Source organism: Corvus moneduloides, chromosome 9 (genome assembly GCF_009650955.1).
Source record: "Corvus moneduloides isolate bCorMon1 chromosome 9, bCorMon1.pri, whole genome shotgun sequence".
Classification (NCBI taxonomy): domain Eukaryota; kingdom Metazoa; phylum Chordata; class Aves; order Passeriformes; family Corvidae; genus Corvus; species Corvus moneduloides.
The window spans coordinates 6,209,280-6,228,291 of NC_045484.1; the positions used below are offsets into that span (position 1 = coordinate 6,209,280).

The 19,012-nt window shown below is 38.4% G+C and overlaps 1 protein-coding gene across 2 annotated transcripts in view; it reads right to left on the bottom strand.

Annotated features, from left to right (window-relative positions):
• KIFAP3 (kinesin associated protein 3) overlaps positions 1–19,012 on the bottom strand; it is a 66,729-nt gene that overhangs the window by 27,534 nt on the left and 20,183 nt on the right. Inside the window, exons 11-17 of one of the 2 annotated variants that reach the window (XM_032118100.1) lie at positions 12,569–12,669; positions 8,169–8,277; positions 6,760–6,872; positions 5,640–5,805; positions 5,303–5,428; positions 4,972–5,070; positions 4,076–4,161 (exon numbers count right to left, since the gene is read on the bottom strand). In XM_032118100.1, the coding sequence (XP_031973991.1) occupies positions 4,076–4,161; positions 4,972–5,070; positions 5,303–5,428; positions 5,640–5,805; positions 6,760–6,872; positions 8,169–8,277; positions 12,569–12,669 (800 nt within the window). Of the gene's footprint in view, positions 1–4,075; positions 4,162–4,971; positions 5,071–5,302; positions 5,432–5,639; positions 5,806–6,759; positions 6,873–8,168; positions 8,278–12,568; positions 12,670–19,012 lie in introns of both variants that reach the window. The other variant, XM_032118099.1, reaches the window with a different exon arrangement.

The window sequence follows — 19,012 nt, forward strand, 5'->3', positions numbered from 1 at the left end:
CTTCACAATCAGCTTCCTCACTTAATATATTCTGACAGGAAGCTCAGAGAAATCTGAGAGCTGAAACTAACAGCAAGACAAAGAGTAACCATTAATGCCCTCTAAATTTAAGTGACTACATAAAATGTAGGGCACTCCGAAAGCTGTCAGTAGCAGACTAGAGAAACTTTTTTTTCCTCCCCTTTGGAGGAATGTAAGGTATCTCATTGGCAACCTGTTATTTAAGTAACAGATCAGTGTTTCGGCTCATGTTCCTAGTCCTACAAGTCCACAGAGCAAGCACCAATGCTGAAAGGGAATCTGTCCAAGATAGGTATTATGTGAAGACAAAAACAATCAGGACACTCTTGCCCTATCTAAAGCTGCCTGTGGTTACTCTGTTGCAGGCAGAGCCACAAGAGGCTACCAGCACCAAAGCAGACTAATGGCATATTTAACAATGAACAGAGAAAACATGTCAGCAGTTCAGCTGCAGCCCCAGTGCCTCGCTGCCCTTCAAACCACCCCTCTGTTTTCACATTTGCTACAGGATAACAGGGGAACAAGATGCACCACAGAAAGGGCATCTTGTCAAGTGACGGGAGAACCTTTTTTCCTGGAGTGGCTACAGCACCCTTCATGGAAAGAGGACACCAAGCTAGAGTCAGAGGTTATCTCTTCCCAGAGTATGCTGCCTATTCAAATAAAGCCCACACCAAATCCCTGTGGTCTGCTCTTTCTTGACTCTAAGAGAGCTGGCCAACATCTCACACAGCTGGCCCCAAATCCCAGAGCACAGAGGGTTCACAGCACATTCCTGCTTCTTATGTGAAATTCCAGCATTCCCATCATGGAGGATTTCTATCAGAGAGTTTAGCTAACAGGGAAAGATGCAAGCTGTTCATTAACAATGATTTCCATAAAAGGCAAACATTATTTGCCATTCATTACAAATACCCAGGGCAAAGAACAAGAGCTGAAAAAACACCTTAGCCAAGAGGCTCTTCCTAAATCCCATAGCTACAATGCTATCTAAAAGATGTTTTACTCCTGCAGGAAGTATTGTGATCCATTCTTGATCACCAGAGAAACAAGATGGTGCAGCAGGTCTGGATTTGAAGCTGCAAAGACAGTGAACAAGATCAGGGGAATGGGGGAGGGTCAGACTTCAGAGTCCAAGGACCTGATGATGATTAATATCCTTTAAATAAATGAGGAAAATAATTGGACTGCAATAAAACTGAGCTAGGAGCAGAGAAAGAATAAGAAACCTGAAGATTAGTGGCCCCCTTGGCTCTTGATAATGTTGCCCAAGGTGAACAGAATAAAACCATCTCAAGTAAGCTGACATCTCTTTCCACAAGCGTGAAGTTGCAGTTGTCTAGGCTTCTGAAGCAAGGGAAAAGGGAAATTAATTTGCTTGAGACTCCTATACCAGCTGCTGATTTCAGGCTTTCAGCTAAGCTGTGAGAGCTGCCCCACTTTAGGGGTACAAGTACACTGAACTAGCTGCTTGCTGCCAAAACTCAGCACATGGCTGAGACTGAAGCATCCCTAAATCATCAACTCAGACTTTTTTTGACAAAAGGGGTACCTTGCTTCCCCCAGTGCAAAGCTGACACTGCCCAGTATATACTGTGCTAAAGCAGCACATCTGTTTCAGTTCATCAATGGCAGAGTCCAGCCAAGCTATATTAAACAAATCATCACTAGTGTAACATTTCCATAATTTCTATGACAATTACTTTACTACAGAAAGCATTTCTCCCCTAAGGCTTATAAGCCATGTGATTTTCTCCAGCGCTATTTCAATCACAGTATATACAGCTCATTGATGAGTGAAAGAAGCATTTGTCTCCCTGAGTAGAAATTATTTTCACATCTATTCCCCAACATTTATTTTCTGATTTCCATCAGAGGACCTACTCCTGTCAGCATGTATGCAACAAGAAGACTGAAAAGTGAAGGTTTGCTTGTTGTGAATTTATCACAGATAAGAAGTTCCACCATTCTTGGAGACTACATCTGTCCAGACACCTCAGCAGGCACTGCTTGTGTGAAACTGCCACACAACCAAATACCTCTATGTTTACAGCCTGCTTTAACATTCCTCTGAGCTGAGTGGCAAAACACCTATCAAGATCTGAGCTTCTGATAACTTCCTCTCTTATATTTTCTCCCATCACCATCTAGAATATGTTGCCTTTTTTGCCTGGGATTTTTTGTACTGAGAGACACAAGTGCAACCAGATTACAACATAATTGAGAAAGCAATCAAAGTTCCCTTTGTCTTCCAGAAAAGACAGCACATTATGCTTCCTGCTCCCCTCAGGGCCATGTTTATGCAACTTATAACCCCAACACTCAGATGATAAAGCCAGAAAGACCTTTTTGGAAAAGGAACTCTCCTAACTCACCAGCTAACACCATTCTAAGTGTGGCACTGCTCCACAAATAAAGAAAAATACAATTTACCACCATGCAAGCTGCTCTCAGTATGTGTTTGGTGTCTTCTCTTCACCCCCCAATAACCACAGTATCATATAATTTCTTCCCTTTATTCTCCCTCAAGGCCCTGAAAGTCCTGTCCAGTGCTTTTTGCAAGTTGAAAAGCTTTTCCCATCCATTATCTTAGCACTCCTCATTGACCCATCCATAAATATTTGATGATCTTAGGAAGGGAAAAAAACCCAAGTACATTTTACTCAGATGGTAATACTGAATACGAAGCTGTATTTTTGTATGTTTATTTTTCTAGAGTCTATAAATTTTGCTTAATAATATTACTAGCAATTTTTCACTAACTAGATATTACTGTGCACCTCACTGTAAAGCTTCTCTGTATGAACAAGTAATGTCATAAACACACAAAGTGTGAGTCACTTGGAAATTGCACTGGCCCCAAGGTAAAACAAGTGTTGGATGCACTTGGATTGTCCAGCCTCACCCAGAAGATATAAAAATCCTTCTGCTACTTCCACTGGAGATGTCTCTGGAAATAGCTGATCATGGTAAGCTGAACATGATGCCCATCATAAATAAGCACTAAGTGCAAATTCATCTGAATTTGTTTAAATTGAGTTTAAATCTCACCCTTAATGAATATCAACAGCAACTCTGCTACTGGAGCACAATTTTCATTTCATACCTCCACGAAGCAAAACCAGATCCAAATAAGAAGAATTCCAGTACAGAAAATATTATGTCATTTTACTGGTTTAAGGGGAATATTAAATTGGAAGACATTATTGATGAGTGTAACAGAAAAAGGGAAGCTAGACTGTAATATTTTGCAGTGCAAGTTAGGCCTTAGACTACATTAAGCTTTTCAGAGAACAAGCTGCAATACACAATTCAACTGAAAAAGAAACTATGTAGATGACTGAAAAGGCAATAAGGTAGAAAAAGGCACTGCTGCTCTTGACTCAGTAAAGTTCTCTTTAGCTATAAGATTTAATTTCATGACAGTTACTCTATATCCAAAAGTATGTACAGTCAGTACGATCCTCAAGAGCACTCTGTAATTTAATATTCTTTCTTTTTTCCAATTTAGCGGTTTAATACAACTGTCCCAAAAGTTTACTGTGATCCATGGATAGTTGGATAAACTAAGTTATGTAGCTAAAGGAAACGTATCCAAGAGGTGAAGACAATATTATAGTGACTGTTCCCCCAGCAGGGAACAGCCAGCATCAGGATCACTGCAACATTTTCTTTTTGAAACAAATTGGCATCAGGCAATGTAGAGAAGCTGAATAAAAGCTGCTTCAATAAAAGCTGCTAAAAGGGTAACAATCCATTTGTTTGGAGAACTAGGAAATAATGAAAGCTTGGCACACTTATGTAATGTGATTAATTTATTTAAGTCTAAAAGCACTCTTTAAAAGTGTAAAGTTAACTAGTATAAATTTTCGAAGTACATACACGCTTTCTGGAAGTTTGATGCACAGCCTAATGATCGGTTAATGATCATTATTATCAATGAAATGATTTGAAAGTTGCACATGAAAAATACTCTTAATTTGCAATATATTTAATTATTTTAGAATTCTCTTGTGTAAAGAGGCTCTGGAAGGATCAAGAAAATCAGACCTACCGCTATGATATCCAGAGTGTTGTCACAAACCTTGCGGATCTCAGCATTTTTATCATGCATCAGGTCTATAAGATACGCTGGGGCTTCTGCAAAGAAACTGTTAAGGAGAAAAACATGTTTCTTTCTGCTCCCCGTCCCCCCCCCCGACCCTAGGTTATTCAAACTGCAAATTTCACTAAGAAGCAGAGGCGGGAATTTTTCATGTCATGTAGCAAGAAAGCATTTTTCAAATGTTGGTGCTTTATAGTTACAGAATTAGCAAGAGATCCAACTTTATATTTTTAATTTTTTTTAAGCTAGCAACCTAGGAATCCAAACAGGAGACAAAGAACAACCACCCAGCTGCCTTCTCAGATATTCCACAGAGCTTAAAGGCAAAAAGAACATTAAGAAATATTCTTTGTATTGTTAGCAATGTAATCACTAACTTGCTATCCCTACCAGGGCTCATTCAACCCATTCTGAATGCTTCAATAAAATTTAACATTCAGTTAAGGCCCACAGAATTTCAGGCCATGCAACACATATGTATAATGGTGCTGTGCAAGAAGTTTGCCTATGCTCTGCATACATTCTTCTACGAACAATGAATTTCATTATGATTTACAAAACAAATCCATACAGTACATCAGACTGGACAGCAACTAATGAGTCATCTGGTCCAGTGATCCCCCTACCTGCTTCAAAGCAAACTAACTTCTAATCTTTACTATTACTCTATTACTCTTACAGTCCCTTTACATGCTTAGGCTGCTTGGGTTTTTTCTTCAGCTGAAATAAGTATTTACAAAGAAACCTCTGAGATCATGCGGTTACTGCATGAGAAATCTAAGTCAAACACCAGCAATGGCAGATTAAGTGCTGCAAATCTATATATTTAATCTTTAAAAAGATACGTGTTTCCTTGATGATGACATCTCTGGTGGCTTGGTGGAACACCATCTGATAAAACACATAGATGATCTGGCAGACAAACTCATCATCCTCCTGCTGAGCTGCAAAGAGGAAAATATCCACCACAATTTCAAATCTCACAAATAGAAGCTTTTGATGCTTAAAGTTGTGAAGGTGTGGGAAACCCCAAATCTATTAGACTAGTACTCAGAATCAGTCACTAAGGAAGTGACTGCTCCTCCTTCCACATACAAACACCTCCCCCTGCCTTGCAAGGAAACAGCAGTGTCAATTACAGCTCTTGCTTTTCACAAGTCAAACACGGCAGTGTACCGTTTAGAAGCTCAATGAGCGCAGGGATGATTCCAGATTTAGCCAGCAGAGCAGCACAGGAGTCATCCATGGAAACAGTCCCGATCATTATCACCACTTCCAAAACGAGGTCATCCTCAGCAGAACCTGCTAAGTCAGAAGGCAGAAAGTATTACCTCTCTCAGGAATCCTTAATCTACTGGCAGTTGTATTTTTATCTGCAGACATGATTCTATTTTTCAGTGTTAGGTTTTCCTAAACAATCACAAATGATAAAGGTAAACAGACTCTACTCCAAGCACTCTAAATATTTTTTCAGAGACTCTGCTTTGAAAGCCCAACCAAACTTTGTACAGACCTGGTTTTAGCTTATCCTTGAGATATGGAACCAGCTTGTACTCCTTCAGCACAAGTTCCCAGTCCAGCTCCGGTAAGGTCAAATTTGCAAGTGTTCCCAGGCATTCAATCACAAATTCTTCTTCTTCATCATTTGATACTTGAGCTGCTAAATCACCAACATATTCCTGAAGAAAATACAGGAACAACCATTACAAATGAATAATCTGAGTTTCTGAAGAACTCACAAGTCAGCAAAACTGAAGCTAGCTCTCAAAGGAAAACTAAAGAGACTTTATTCCTGAAATGAGGATTAATAAGGCAGTTTCAATTCCAGTTGCTGAATAATCCAATAAAACATTTCAGCACTCTTCCTCTCCATCCTTTCACCTTCAAGGGATGTTTGTTCAAATCGTTTATTTAAATGTTCCAAAAGTAGTTACTACAATACAGAGTTTGAAAAAGCTCTTAGAAAAAAAGGAAATGAAGATAGAGAATACCATCCTGCATTAGCGGCAGTAATGGAGCTCTTTACCTAAAGATTTTAATAAATAACTACAAGTTTTCTGAGCACATGAACAGGGGAATAATGACTTCTACTTACGCATTTCCTACTGCTTTAAGACAATTTGATAGTCAATCCACGTTTTAAGAGTATGTTTAAAATATCCATGATTAGAATGTTGTGTTTTCCTCCTTTCTTTTTAAAGGGTGGCTTTACAGGATTAATATTTAAATATTAAGTATTTAAAATACCCACAAATACAACACACTTGGCACAGTGGGGGAAAAAAAAAGCACCAGATTTTGCTGTCTAGGTTCAAAAGCAGAAATTTAGGATAACTTAATTGTTATGATGTTCACCCCAGCAGCTCAGGCTTTTTTGTTTGTTTGCTTGGTTTTGTGTGTTTGTTTTGAAACCCACTGGATAAGGCTTAAGATCTGTTTTCCCCATAGCAGGGGATCCAAACTCTGATCTACTAGCTGAGATAGCCTTAAAAAACAAAACATAAATCACCCCAGGACAGACAAGAAAACTTAAATTGGACACCCATCAAAACAAACCACAGCAGCTCTCCAGAGCCAGTCTTTTCCAGGAGCATAAAAAACAGAGATCACATTAGGTAAGACCTAATACTTACAATAAACTGGCTTTTAGTTGGCCCATCATGTTGTGAAATATTTCTGATCATCTTCATTAACAACGGGTCCTTAAACTTCAAAGCCCGCTTCATTAGCATTTTCAAACCATTTCCTGAAAAAAAACCAAACACTTAGAAAATACTCCAAATAAAAAAAAAATTAGGAAAGTACTGGCTGATCAAAAATTACACACACCCAAAAAAATGCTTTAAGCTTTAGAAGTTTAGAAGGAAAAAATAAAGAATCTAGATAGGAACTATTGCTTCTTCCATGTTTAAATTGAAAAGAAAAAACCTGCTCTGTATAAATTCTCCAGCTTCTCTGAAATGACTACTGCGACCACACATCCTGGTGGGACACTAAGTTAGATAAATAATTAAATGCCTCCGGTGTGCTTAGTTATTTATTCAGACTAAGAAAGTTCTAGATCCAAGCCATGATCCCAGCATCGAATGCAGTTAGTGGAGATGCTGCACAGCTGCTGGTCCTAGCGCAGACACTTCTCTCCCCATTCCATGGAATAAACACATTGTTATGGTTTTAAAAGTTTATTTACCAAAGATCAATATATGGGAACATACACAGATCTGAAGTACTTGACTACATGGAGCAAATCCCAGTGTTACCATCATGCTTCCAAAAGATCACCCTGCCTACCTAAAAGCTGCTGCTAGCTTGAGTTTCACTTGTACCTTTAATATAAAATTGGATCTCCCTGCTTCCCCTTCTACAGAGCTATGCGCAGAATTTTCAAGTGGAATTTCAGGTCACATAATCTCTTGATTGCAATTGTCCCTTTTGAAGGCTAGTAATTGACTGCAGTAGTTCATAGGGAGACTGTTGAGCATAAGTGAAAGTTGGAGCTACTGAGGAATATTGTTTCACTTAAAACTGCTAGTATGAAAATAATGAAACTTTAAAAGCAATCCAGAGCTACTGAAAGAAATGCAGAACCATCTAGACCATGAATCAAAATATTAGAACCTGAAAGAAGCTCAATTAAAAAAAAAAATTAATGGAAAGATGCAACTGAAAGACATTACTGCTATTCATTTGATACTGGCAGGTAAAACACCGATTAGCCAAAGCTGGATTTTAGGCATGAGGCAGAATAAAATCCTGATGTCTCCATACAGCCATAGTTTCCCACAGCAGTGTGATCAGCCTATTTTCAGGACTGTGTGGAAGTACAAGGGGTGTGGTCATCTCCCTCAAGTATCATTCCTGCCGCCAAGAGCAAATGTGAGGATATGTGGCCATTTGCTTGCAATCATTATCCAAACACATGCATTTCATTTTTTAAAAACACATATATACTTTTATAAATAACTCAAATATACATAATTTACATATGTAAGTATAAACTGTTGTCATCTCAAAACCCCCACTAAAACCTCAGTCCAGTTACCTTCACAGATAAGCTGCACATTTCTTTTGTTGGCAGCAAGGTTAATACAGAAAGAAATAAGTTCCAGGTCAACTCGCTCATCAGGACATTCAAAAAGCATCTTCATTAACTGCAAAGACACACAAGCACACTTGGGTCATTAATTTTTCCAAAGCATTAGAAAAGCAGTGTTATAATATCAACTACAGTACCTTTTAAAAAAATTAATATTCAGCATTTCTACAGGAACAGTAGAAGTTACAAAGGTCAGGGCATGAGATGGATAGTTCCATTATTTAGGGATAACCATCCTTATAAAGTGCCAAAAATGGCAATCACTCATCACCTTTAATTAACTTGGCATAGTTACATTTTATTGCTACCACTGAAATTTTTGTTTTAGTGGTTTTTAGTACTTGTGAATTGATAAATTTGTTTTGAAAGCCTGGGTGAATTTAACACAGGAAAAAACCCCCACAACTTAGTTCCACAGAAAGTCAGATTAATACCCAGTAGTTTAATAGAATTATGACTCTAAACGTGTGCAAACAAGTGCAAAATAATTCTATTCTGCTGTGAGGTTACTCCACTGATTAGTAGTTTAGCTTTTATCTGCAGCACTGCTCTTTATCTTTGCAGCTTCCAGCTAGAGCTGAACACTGCCACATCCCAAAGAATCCTCAGTAGTAACCCTATTCTTCTGGTAACATTAATGTAAGTAGACAATCACCTATAATCCTGTTCAAACTGTTCAGCAAACGTCAGTGAATTCCCAGGTGATTCCTAAGGCTCATAACCTATGGATTGCCACCGTTTTACACACCTGGCCCTGTACTATCCATTACATCACAGGCTGGTTATATGGGCTCATTTGGTTCAATAGGAACAGTTTTTGAAATGGCATTTTGAATAGATGACCATGACTAAAATAAACCCATTTCTTTTCCCTCTGGTTCCAATCCTGGCAGACAAGCTGCACAACTTCAGGGCTGTGGGACATCACCCTGCTTGCTTCTAAAACCCACTCAGTTCATAAGACATGTTTAGATTATAATGCAAAACAGTGTGGCGACAAAGCTGAGATTACTGGAAGAGGAAACAACTAAACCTAAAGTTAAGGAGGACATAAGGTACAAAAACTGCTGCTCAGCTTGTGTCAGAAAGGGAGGGAGGAGAAGAAAGCAACAAAAAATCATTAATTTCAATGATTAACTAATCATTAAATATTTGCGTGCTTGCCCCCTGGTGGAAAGACAAGTTTGTAATGCATCAAAAGCTAGAGAAAATAGGTTAAGAGTTCATTTAAAGAGGAGAAAATAAAAAGAAACAATGGGATTGCAGGAATTCCCTCCAAAGTATTTTACTCCAGACAGATAGAAGGCTGTCATTCCAAATGGACCCAAAAAAAACCCCAAATAAAAAACTACATTACAACATAGCTATTTATGTCTTTCCTGAGACTTACACGTACTCATTTAAAAGCTATCATTGATTTCTTCCTCCCTTTCTTAAAAAGGTAAAAGCAGAGTTCTCTAGCTTGTTTTAAGAACTTATAAAATCTCTACTTTATTAAATCCTTAAGCCTGACAGTCACATAGGAGGGAATTAACAGAGAAGAAAATTGCCACTTAACAAGTTGAACACAAGCATTCAAAAGTCACCCCCTGCGACTCTTCTGTTACAAAACCTTTAAAAACAGATTTTTAAAACCCTTCAAATAATTTGAAGGGAAACATTCTCATTACTTACACAATACAAAATCTGTGGAAATTAAATGTTTAACAAGATCGGATTACACTGTTAATTACTGAACTACTTCTCTATAAAAAGAAAAAATATATCCAGTTTCAATTAAAGCCGTTCAAATTTTAAAATAATAGTTTCATATGAGTTCCATGTTTCCCATTATGTCTTCATTTAATTTGATTGCTTCTTGTGCCACTTCAAAAGGAAGAGTAATTGCTGCCAAATAGGAAATATTAAAATTAAATTTGTTCTGCTTTTACTATGTCCATTGTCATCTTTTACTGATTTAACAGGAAGGCAGTAAAAAGACTGCAGCATGTGCAATGAAGAGGCAGTAGTGTTCAATCAGACAAGTCCCATATTGAGTATCAGATACCACAGACCAGGACTGAAATCACTGTGTCTAGACTCTCTGGCACCTGCCTTCACTTATTTACCAGTGACCAGAGGCCAACCCCCACAGCTCTCTGTTCACATACACCTCTGTCCAACCCCCTCCCCAAGCCTAGCTCCAACATCTTTGAATGATTATGCCAGAACTGCATGCCTCAGGAATCTCTCCTGAGTGGCTACTCCCCAACTCTGCTGTTTGAAGTGATGCTCTGGTTTCTGAACTTCAGCAGATAATGGCGGACAGGAGCAAAGGGGGCTGTCAAGAGAGGACGTTTACCAGCATTAAGCTGAAAAGAAGCTTAGAGATCAAAGAGGGGCCAAACAGGACAACCGTGGTGGAAAACATGTGGGCAGCTTTGGAGAACCTTGCACACCGCTCTGCGGTATAATATTAAATATCACCATGACATCACTGCCTAACCATGCCCTTTGATTGGCCAGGTTATTACCAATAAAGGCTTTTATAAGCATCTGGATGGCATTTGCACCTATTTAAACAAAACACGCATTGCTGAGGTCTAAACAAGAATGAACTGTTAATACTCGCTTTTAACTGTTACTAGAGTAGCACCCACTAACTCCTGCAATCCACAAGGATGTTTACCCGGGACAGCACGCGCGAGCCCTCGGCAAGCGCTTCACGCAGTCAGAATTACTACCGGGGGCTGATTTTTCCAAGCGCTTTCTACAACAGCTAAACATTCATTATTGAGTATTTGACAGTCTAGATGAACACCTTTCCTCAAAAAGAGACAAATGCAGACAAAGTTTATACCACCACTGAAAAGAGATTTGGGGTTTCCTGGGTAAAATTATATAGCAGTGAGTCCTTTTAAAACAGTAATTTTCTTTTCCTGATGCCTTATCCACTTCCCAATGCTTTCTATCTGTCTTCTTGATAACCATCCCAATTTTGAATATTCATTAGTAAAATTTAAGCTCTAGCTGCTCAACTTCTTTTTGAACTGTTGGTGGACATGACCTGTGAAGCATCAACAGCCATAGTAGCCAAGGCTACTTTCCAATTTTGTTGTTTACTTCACTAAAGCCCAGTGAAGGCAGCAGACTTGTTTCCTGCTCCACTAGTCTTGGGACACAGCTCTGTAAGCACTGGGGGTCCAAGAGTCATACCAAGATTCCCTGAAAGCACATCACAAGCAAGTCCTGAGACACTGCTGCAGGAATTAGAGTTTGGCCAGTAACTGCTCAGAACAAATCAGGTCCCTTATATTATGCAAATGCCTTAACAAATAATTGCTTCTTGTGGTAGAAAAGACAGTTAGCAGGATGCTTACAAGACCGCTCTGTGACATATATGAGTTATTCCCACCAGTTCTCCCCTCTCTATTATCCAAAACTATCTTGTATGTGGAAAAACTTCACCGATTTTGTCATGACATAATGACCAGAAACATTCTGATAACTTTCCATGACTACTTTCCACTCTGGAAGAATTTGATGTTAAAAACACATTTGGCAGGAAAGAAGATACCATGGTGCAATTCTGAAAAAGCTACCAGAGAGCTTTTACATTTAGGCAACACAGGCTTGCTCAACTCCAGCCTCACCAGGGCTAAGAAAAAGACCAGTAAGAGAAGACTTAGTACTTTAGAATAAAACAAAAAACCCCAAACCAACAAGAAACAATGAAACACATGCACATAAAAAACCTAACATACAAACAAAACCCCAAACCCCATGATATTGTCTGTGCTTGATTCAATGAGTTAAGTAACAAAATGCAGCCTGAAAGATCGGTGAAGAGCCTTCCACAGTCATCAAGACACCCTTGTTGTACATGCCTGCAGTTGGAAAAGGAATTGTCATGTAGCAATGTTACCCTCCTTGGCTGGTTTCCAGTTCATATCCTGCAATATTGGAGACACTGCAATTTTGATGCCCAGTGGGATCAGGAAAGAATGCCTTCTAAAACTGCAAAGGAAATACTTTCCACTACATTCCCTAAGGACCTGCTCTGCACAAGCTTTAATCTCTCTCAAGCATTCCTGATCTTCTGTAGGAATCCACCAGGTCACCTGTAATTTCAGCAGTTCATTGGTGCAGCTCAAGTGTCAGCAGCAGTGATAGAGACCATGTCACCTCTGCTTTTGCTGGGGACCATGAAAACCCAGAAGAACAATCCCTGCCTGAGGACGAGGTGCTTCACTGTGAGCAGCACCGCGGCTGTTCCCCTTGTCACCTGCGGGTGTCAGCGCGAGCTCTGCCATGAGCGAGGAACTGAGTGCACAAGGGAAGATGGATTTTATCAGCTCATCACATACCTGTGGGATACAGTCTGTGTATGCAAACATCGATTTAAAGCAGTCGTCCATGCTTATGTGATACAGAATGCAAATCGCTACTTTTTTGTTATTTTCGTTTCCTACAAGGAGAAAAAAAATATATTAATAGAAGTATTTTTAGCTGTTGTTAAACACTCAAAAGAGAAAAATGAAAAGCAGAACAATCCTAGCTAATAGAAGGAAAATTTAAATCAGAAATGGCACATTAGTGAAAGGGTCTTGGCCTGGCCTAGCCAAATGAACGACGTATTAGTGCAAAGAGGGAACCAAGGCAATGGTAAATATTCCTTCCTCTTCCCAGCACCACAAAACACTTTCTTAATCCCACTTTGCAAGGAATATATTTTGTGAAAGGAATGCTCGATAATGACTGGCCATCCTGAGAAAGGCTTAATCAGTTTCCAGCTAGAAAATTAAGATTTAGCTGTGGATATACCTATTGAAATAACAAGCTTGTCTCAAAGTGAAATAACAAAGAATGTACCAACGCCAGAAAGAAAAATAAGAACTACTACTAAGAGGTGTTGTAGAAGGAATCCACTGACTTTCGAGCAAATCACATACTGTTGTTTTACTATCCTAAATGACAGTATTATCCCATCAGTGCCTTTGTGTTTCATACACATCAAAAACTACATGAGTGTATTTTCATATTAATATTTACCAAAGAGGAAGACTCTCAAGAAAAATTGGAGCAGTTAATGTGAGTGGGGTGTGAAGTATTTAACCGAAAGGTCCTATAAAATCATCTTACACAAACATACAACTGCTTAAGAACAACACAGATGAATTTGTTTCTGACTTACTGCTCAAACCCAGACTGAGCATTCTCAAGTTCTCCTCTAGCCCTATATGAGCAGGATACTGGCTATATATGGGATAAAACCACCATTTGAATGTTTACGTTAGTTAAACCAGGATGTTAAGGAGGTCACCAACTCAAAATTCATTCACGGTTCTTACACAATGCATCAGCAATACCCCACCCCCCCCTTCTACTCAAGCTAAGTCAGAAAATTCCTGTCTAATAATTTGGCAAACAAAAAGATGTCAAACAGCAACCAACACAGTGAAACCTTCCTTCTGCATACATCACTGGGAGCTGGAATTTCCATTAAGCAGCAAGGATATGATGCCTTTATCCTAAGAATGAGCCTTTTTCAAAACTGAACTATCAAAAGAGACCCGTGAAACCCCTCCGGCAGTCGCCATACAAGTGAGTGAAGTATTCTTAGCCATGTCTAACCTAAAATCATAGCTGACCTTTCAAACCCTTCTAGAGTCTTAGCTGCTCAAAAAAATCGTAACTGGTATTATAATCTTCCATACATTTAACAGCTGGAGGAAGGATAATGCCCAAATGTGAAAGCTATTCTGATGATTACAAAAATAAAAGCACACAATGTACCAGCAAACAAAATGAAGTGTGTGTTATCTTTAGTGCTTCTCCTGTTACTGGTCATCTTACCTACCTATTCACTTGCAGTAGCACTGTGAAAACAATAATTACATGAAAAAAACTTCCCACACATACAAGTAAAGGCTACTTCTATACAAATTTAGAAGTTTACAGAATAAATTATTCCTCCAAATTTCATGGGTCTAAGGAAAAAAAATAATCTGTTTATACTGCTCTTAACACTTCACTCCATGCCTGTATTCAGGACTTAAACACAAGACTCAAATTACAATTACACTTACCTGGATAATGCAGGAACAGTGTGTGAAGTAAAAGGTAGGGCAGTATAAAAGAGAGAAAAGATGCCCAAAACACTAACAAGAAAAACTGGAATGAAGTTAGACCAGAGCTTCAGCACATATGAACTGGCAGACCATTAACAAGAACGATGCTAAATTTTACTGTTTAACCTCTGTCCTTCATGGGTTTTTTTCCCCCTCATTTTTGCAAGTTTCATTTGCGCTAACATAAAGCATCAGCTAAGGTACGGTTTTACATTTGGTAAGCTTACCAGCTTCCAGATATTTGGAAATATTAGTGGCTTATTTTCAATTATAATAGGCTGATATAATAGTAAAGGCCTTCTGTTTTCTTTTTTAGAAGAAACTCTGCACGATTTTCTAACCCCTTTTTTTCAAAGGTCCAGCTGGTCACAATAACCTTTCTGATGCCTGAACATCACCTTTGCTATCAGTGCTAAATGACAGCACTACCTTGGTTTCAAAACTACCAAAAATAATCAAAAATCCCCAGATACTCAACCTGAAGTGTGAAGACTATCTGGAATTCAAATAAACTTATTTTATCTCAATGAACTCCTAAGAGCTGGTTTTTAACGAGTGGCACTTAAATCATTCTCCAAAAGTATGTTCCATAAAGTAGATCTCGTGACACACAAAAGGCAAAGACAGCTACAGTTTCAAAGAGAAGAACTGAATTTAAATTCCTCCTTGCTGTGCAGTTATCTGACCAATTTTCCCTGAATTCCCCCATCCTATTGTCAATAGGGGGAACAGAGAAGGGTTTAAAGCATTTAAATCAGAGACACATCTTGCACAGCCTCAGCAAGGAAGTACTTTTCAATTGTGAGTAAAACAAGTGAATTCTATTAACTTGATGAGAAAAGTAAACTACAGAATAAACTAAAAGAAAACAGCTTGCAACTAACCCACCTTTTAAGATTTTAATGGTGTATGCATTTTAATTTGATTTTAATTTCCCAGAAAGGAAGAAATTTCAGTCTGATGTCTGCAAGTTTCACTGCTTTGCTTTCCCTATGGAGGCACTTTGGTGAAGGAAAAGCAGAACCTTCTGACTTTTTCAGTTCTCACGCAAAACAGCAGCAACTCCTGATCCAAAGAGTCAAAACATTCCAGGAAAATCAAGAGAAGGTGGCTGTTTCTAAGCACATGATTTAACACAAACCGTTCATCTTGTGCTCAGCTGGGAAGGATACACCCTGTTGGAAAGTTGACTGGAGACCAGGCAAAACCAGTTTGTTGAAGATTAGGAAGAGAACAGATAAAACAGTTAAAGAACTTTGAACACCAAGCATCACCTCCAGGCTGAAGGTTACACAAAAGTGTAAGAAGTGACAGAAGACTGACAAACCTACCAAGCCAATTCTCATCTTTTTACATTGGTACTTCCCTTCCAAAAATATAAACTGGCATCTGTTAACTATTACTTCAATATGTCAGTACCAAGCTTCCTTTTTCTAATTATTTTCTACTCATCTGAATGCTAATGAATTAACCCTGAGTCAAGCATTGCATAAAGACTTGGCTGTAAAAATTTCAAACCCTGCCCAGCACCTGGCTGGAAAACAGCTTTCCAATGCATGCAAGTGATACCTTTTTGCTATTTTTGACCACTGCTGAAGGCCACACGTGAAAAAGCAGACATTGCAAGGAAGACTTCCTTATGACTGCATACAGTAGGCATCAATTATTGCCCTAACTAGAAAAAGCAAGACAAGAAAGAAAAACCAGATCTCTGCCAAACATGTTCATAAAAATCACCAAAGTTCTGGTGGGGTGCCAGAAAATTGTGGCCTACAAATGCTGATAGTTTTGAGCATCAAGGTTTTTATGACTGAAGGTGGAATAGCCAAACGGCCTAAAGCAGTAAGGGCAGCCCTGGAAAATAATGGCCTAGTCATTATGGATTCTTCTGGTATTTATGGCAATAAAACATGAATCATAATGAACTCATTGGATATTAAATGTGGGAGTCATGAGCACTTTGATAGGATTTCCACAAGAATCTACCATTAATTAAGCAAATAATTATTTGAAAGTGTAACTGAATTAGCCTTAGTTCTTATACTGCCATTCCTGAGAAATTGATCATTCCCAGCTGAGTGCAGTTAATGCCTTAACAAACCAGTCATTAACTGCAGTTACTGATTTTGTGGGAATTATTGTGTTATAAAATACACTCAACAGTTTATAGAAACAATACTTAGATTTTTTTTTTTTTTTTTTGCAGCTGTAATTCAGCTGGAGCAGATGGGATGGAAAAATATCAGGTCCCTGGGGCTGTTTTCACAACTAGTTTTCTGCAAATTAGAGAGGGAAATAAATACATGATGGGTTCTGAGTTCAAAATGGCTTCAGATTTTTAGCCTTTGAACATTAATAAGAAGCCATGTGCCAGTTCTGGGGACCAATGCCTGAATTCCATGTTTTGTTCTTACTATGGTTAAAGATTTAAATGGTATTAGTAGCAGAAGCTAAAGAAAAAAAAAGGGTTTCTTGATCACAAGATCAGGCCTACATTTTGGTTCACTTTGTGAGCTTAAAATAAAAAATCATCCATTAGCTCCATGACAAAAAGAGAAACCCTAGAGCTGTAAAACTGAATTGCCAGTCTCAGTTGCAGCAACAGCATTCAGTTTTCAAATGCTAAAGTAAAAATGAGAATATAAATTATGGACTAAATTATTCAATATAACACTATCAGTAAATCAAATAGCTACCATTTCTAGTGGAACCATCAATGTCTCCACAATAGGTATGAAATATGCCCTATCCCACCCATGTGCAAAACATTAACACCACTAAATCAAAACCAGAACACAAATGAAGATAAATACCTGTTAAAATGGCAGAGTGAATCTTTATTTCACTTTCAAACTCTAACACCCTAACATGATCTGCTGCAGAATTAGGCAAGTAAGAAATCTACATTAATAGGAATGCCACAAACTGAGTATCAGATCTATGTACTGCCTCACCCTAATGTCAGAAAACAGCTTAACCAAGAGTTTATTCAAATGTATCCTAATTAGCAGTGATTTTAGGAAAAAAATTATAGAAAGGTATCTCCATTTACCTCTATCCCATATCATTCCTCACAACCAGCTCTGAAACAGCTGGACAAAGTTAGTCCATGTGTGCTTTAGACACATATTGGTTTGATTTACATATGTAAATATAAATCATATTGGATATATCAGTTTATTTTATCAGGAGAACCTGAAAGAATTTTCAAATCTGCTCAGACTCAAGGAGACTAGACATTGTAAATAAAACATTATGATAGTAATTACATACTAATGACCCCTCTTGTGCCACCTTTATGTTATTTGAAACTGGCTTCGTACCATAAGCCTAATTTAAAATCTCAGTGTTGCCATGGTTGGGTTTGGGGTTTAGTTTTCTGAAGTTTTTTTCCCCTTCACCCAAAGAACTCAGTATATGCCACATCTGAAACCTGGCTACAATTTTTTTTCTAGGAAACCAAGAAAGAACTATAGTGATGAATCCTAAAGGACTAAAAACTGACTAATTTGAGTTATTTAATGTTGCAACACAGGACAAAATGAAGCTGCATGTCTGGAGTCTCAGGCTCCACTTCTTTGCCTAAATTCCATGCAATACAGACTGAAAAACATTCAGTAACCACCTCACTGCAGCACTGCCACTCAGAAAGACAACACAGCACAGCCACTGGGTAATTAACACACTGCCATATTTAGGTGTGTCCTTTTTTGAGGCTTGTCTTCCTACAGCAAAACATACCTCATTTTTGTTCCTTAGGATGGGCTATAACCAATCATACTTGAACTCACGTGACTTCACACAGAAACTGGAAGCTGATTAATTGCAATATCCAATATACTTCACAAAGCAGAGAGAAATCAACTGAAAGTTCAGATTAGAGAGAAATCAAGAGGCGATAGGATTATCCCTGAAAGTAGAAGGTAAAGCTACTTCTCTCCACAAAAATATTGCTTTGGGTTAGGCTATGACCAGGAAAGAAAGCAAGAGATAGAAAAAAGAGTTAACTAGTGTTCCTTATTACTAGAAAGTAGGAATCAGAAAAGGTTCTTAGTCTGATTCAAACCAAGAAAACAGACACTTCCAAAGTAGGTGGAAAAAATTCCAAGCAAAGCTCTTCTTCTAGAAGTCTCCACCAAGCTACATAGATTAAATGGAAATGTACAGGACATGCAGAATTTTTGCCATTTCTGCATTATATTTCATTAAAGTACATCAATTGTGCCAATTAAAATTCCTAGAAAATATTGAGACTGTTCTGATTGAAACACACCCTTCTAATCTGCTTGGAATTCAGTGGGAAAGGAAATAGGTGGAGGTTTTCTGTGTTCCTGGCTCCACAGCAGAGCAGCTCAGCTCTGAATGGATGGTGCAGCTGTATTCCAACATGCTCCTGCTTGAAGAAGGAATAAACCCAATGCAGGATGCTGCCTCTTGCCTTGAGAAAGGGATGATTCACCACTTTGAAATGGAAACTGGTTTTACCAGCGTTTTGAAGATGCTGAAGTACAAAGCTGACGTTCAAATCTACTAAGCCCAAAAAGTGGGGTTAAATAATGGTTGAGCTTTTGAGTCTTCTAGATAGTAAGAATTGAGCTCCATATTATTCAAGCACCAATTTAAAACGGTTTGAAGAGAATATTATCAACTGACAAAGCATTTCTCACCTCAGCAACTGCA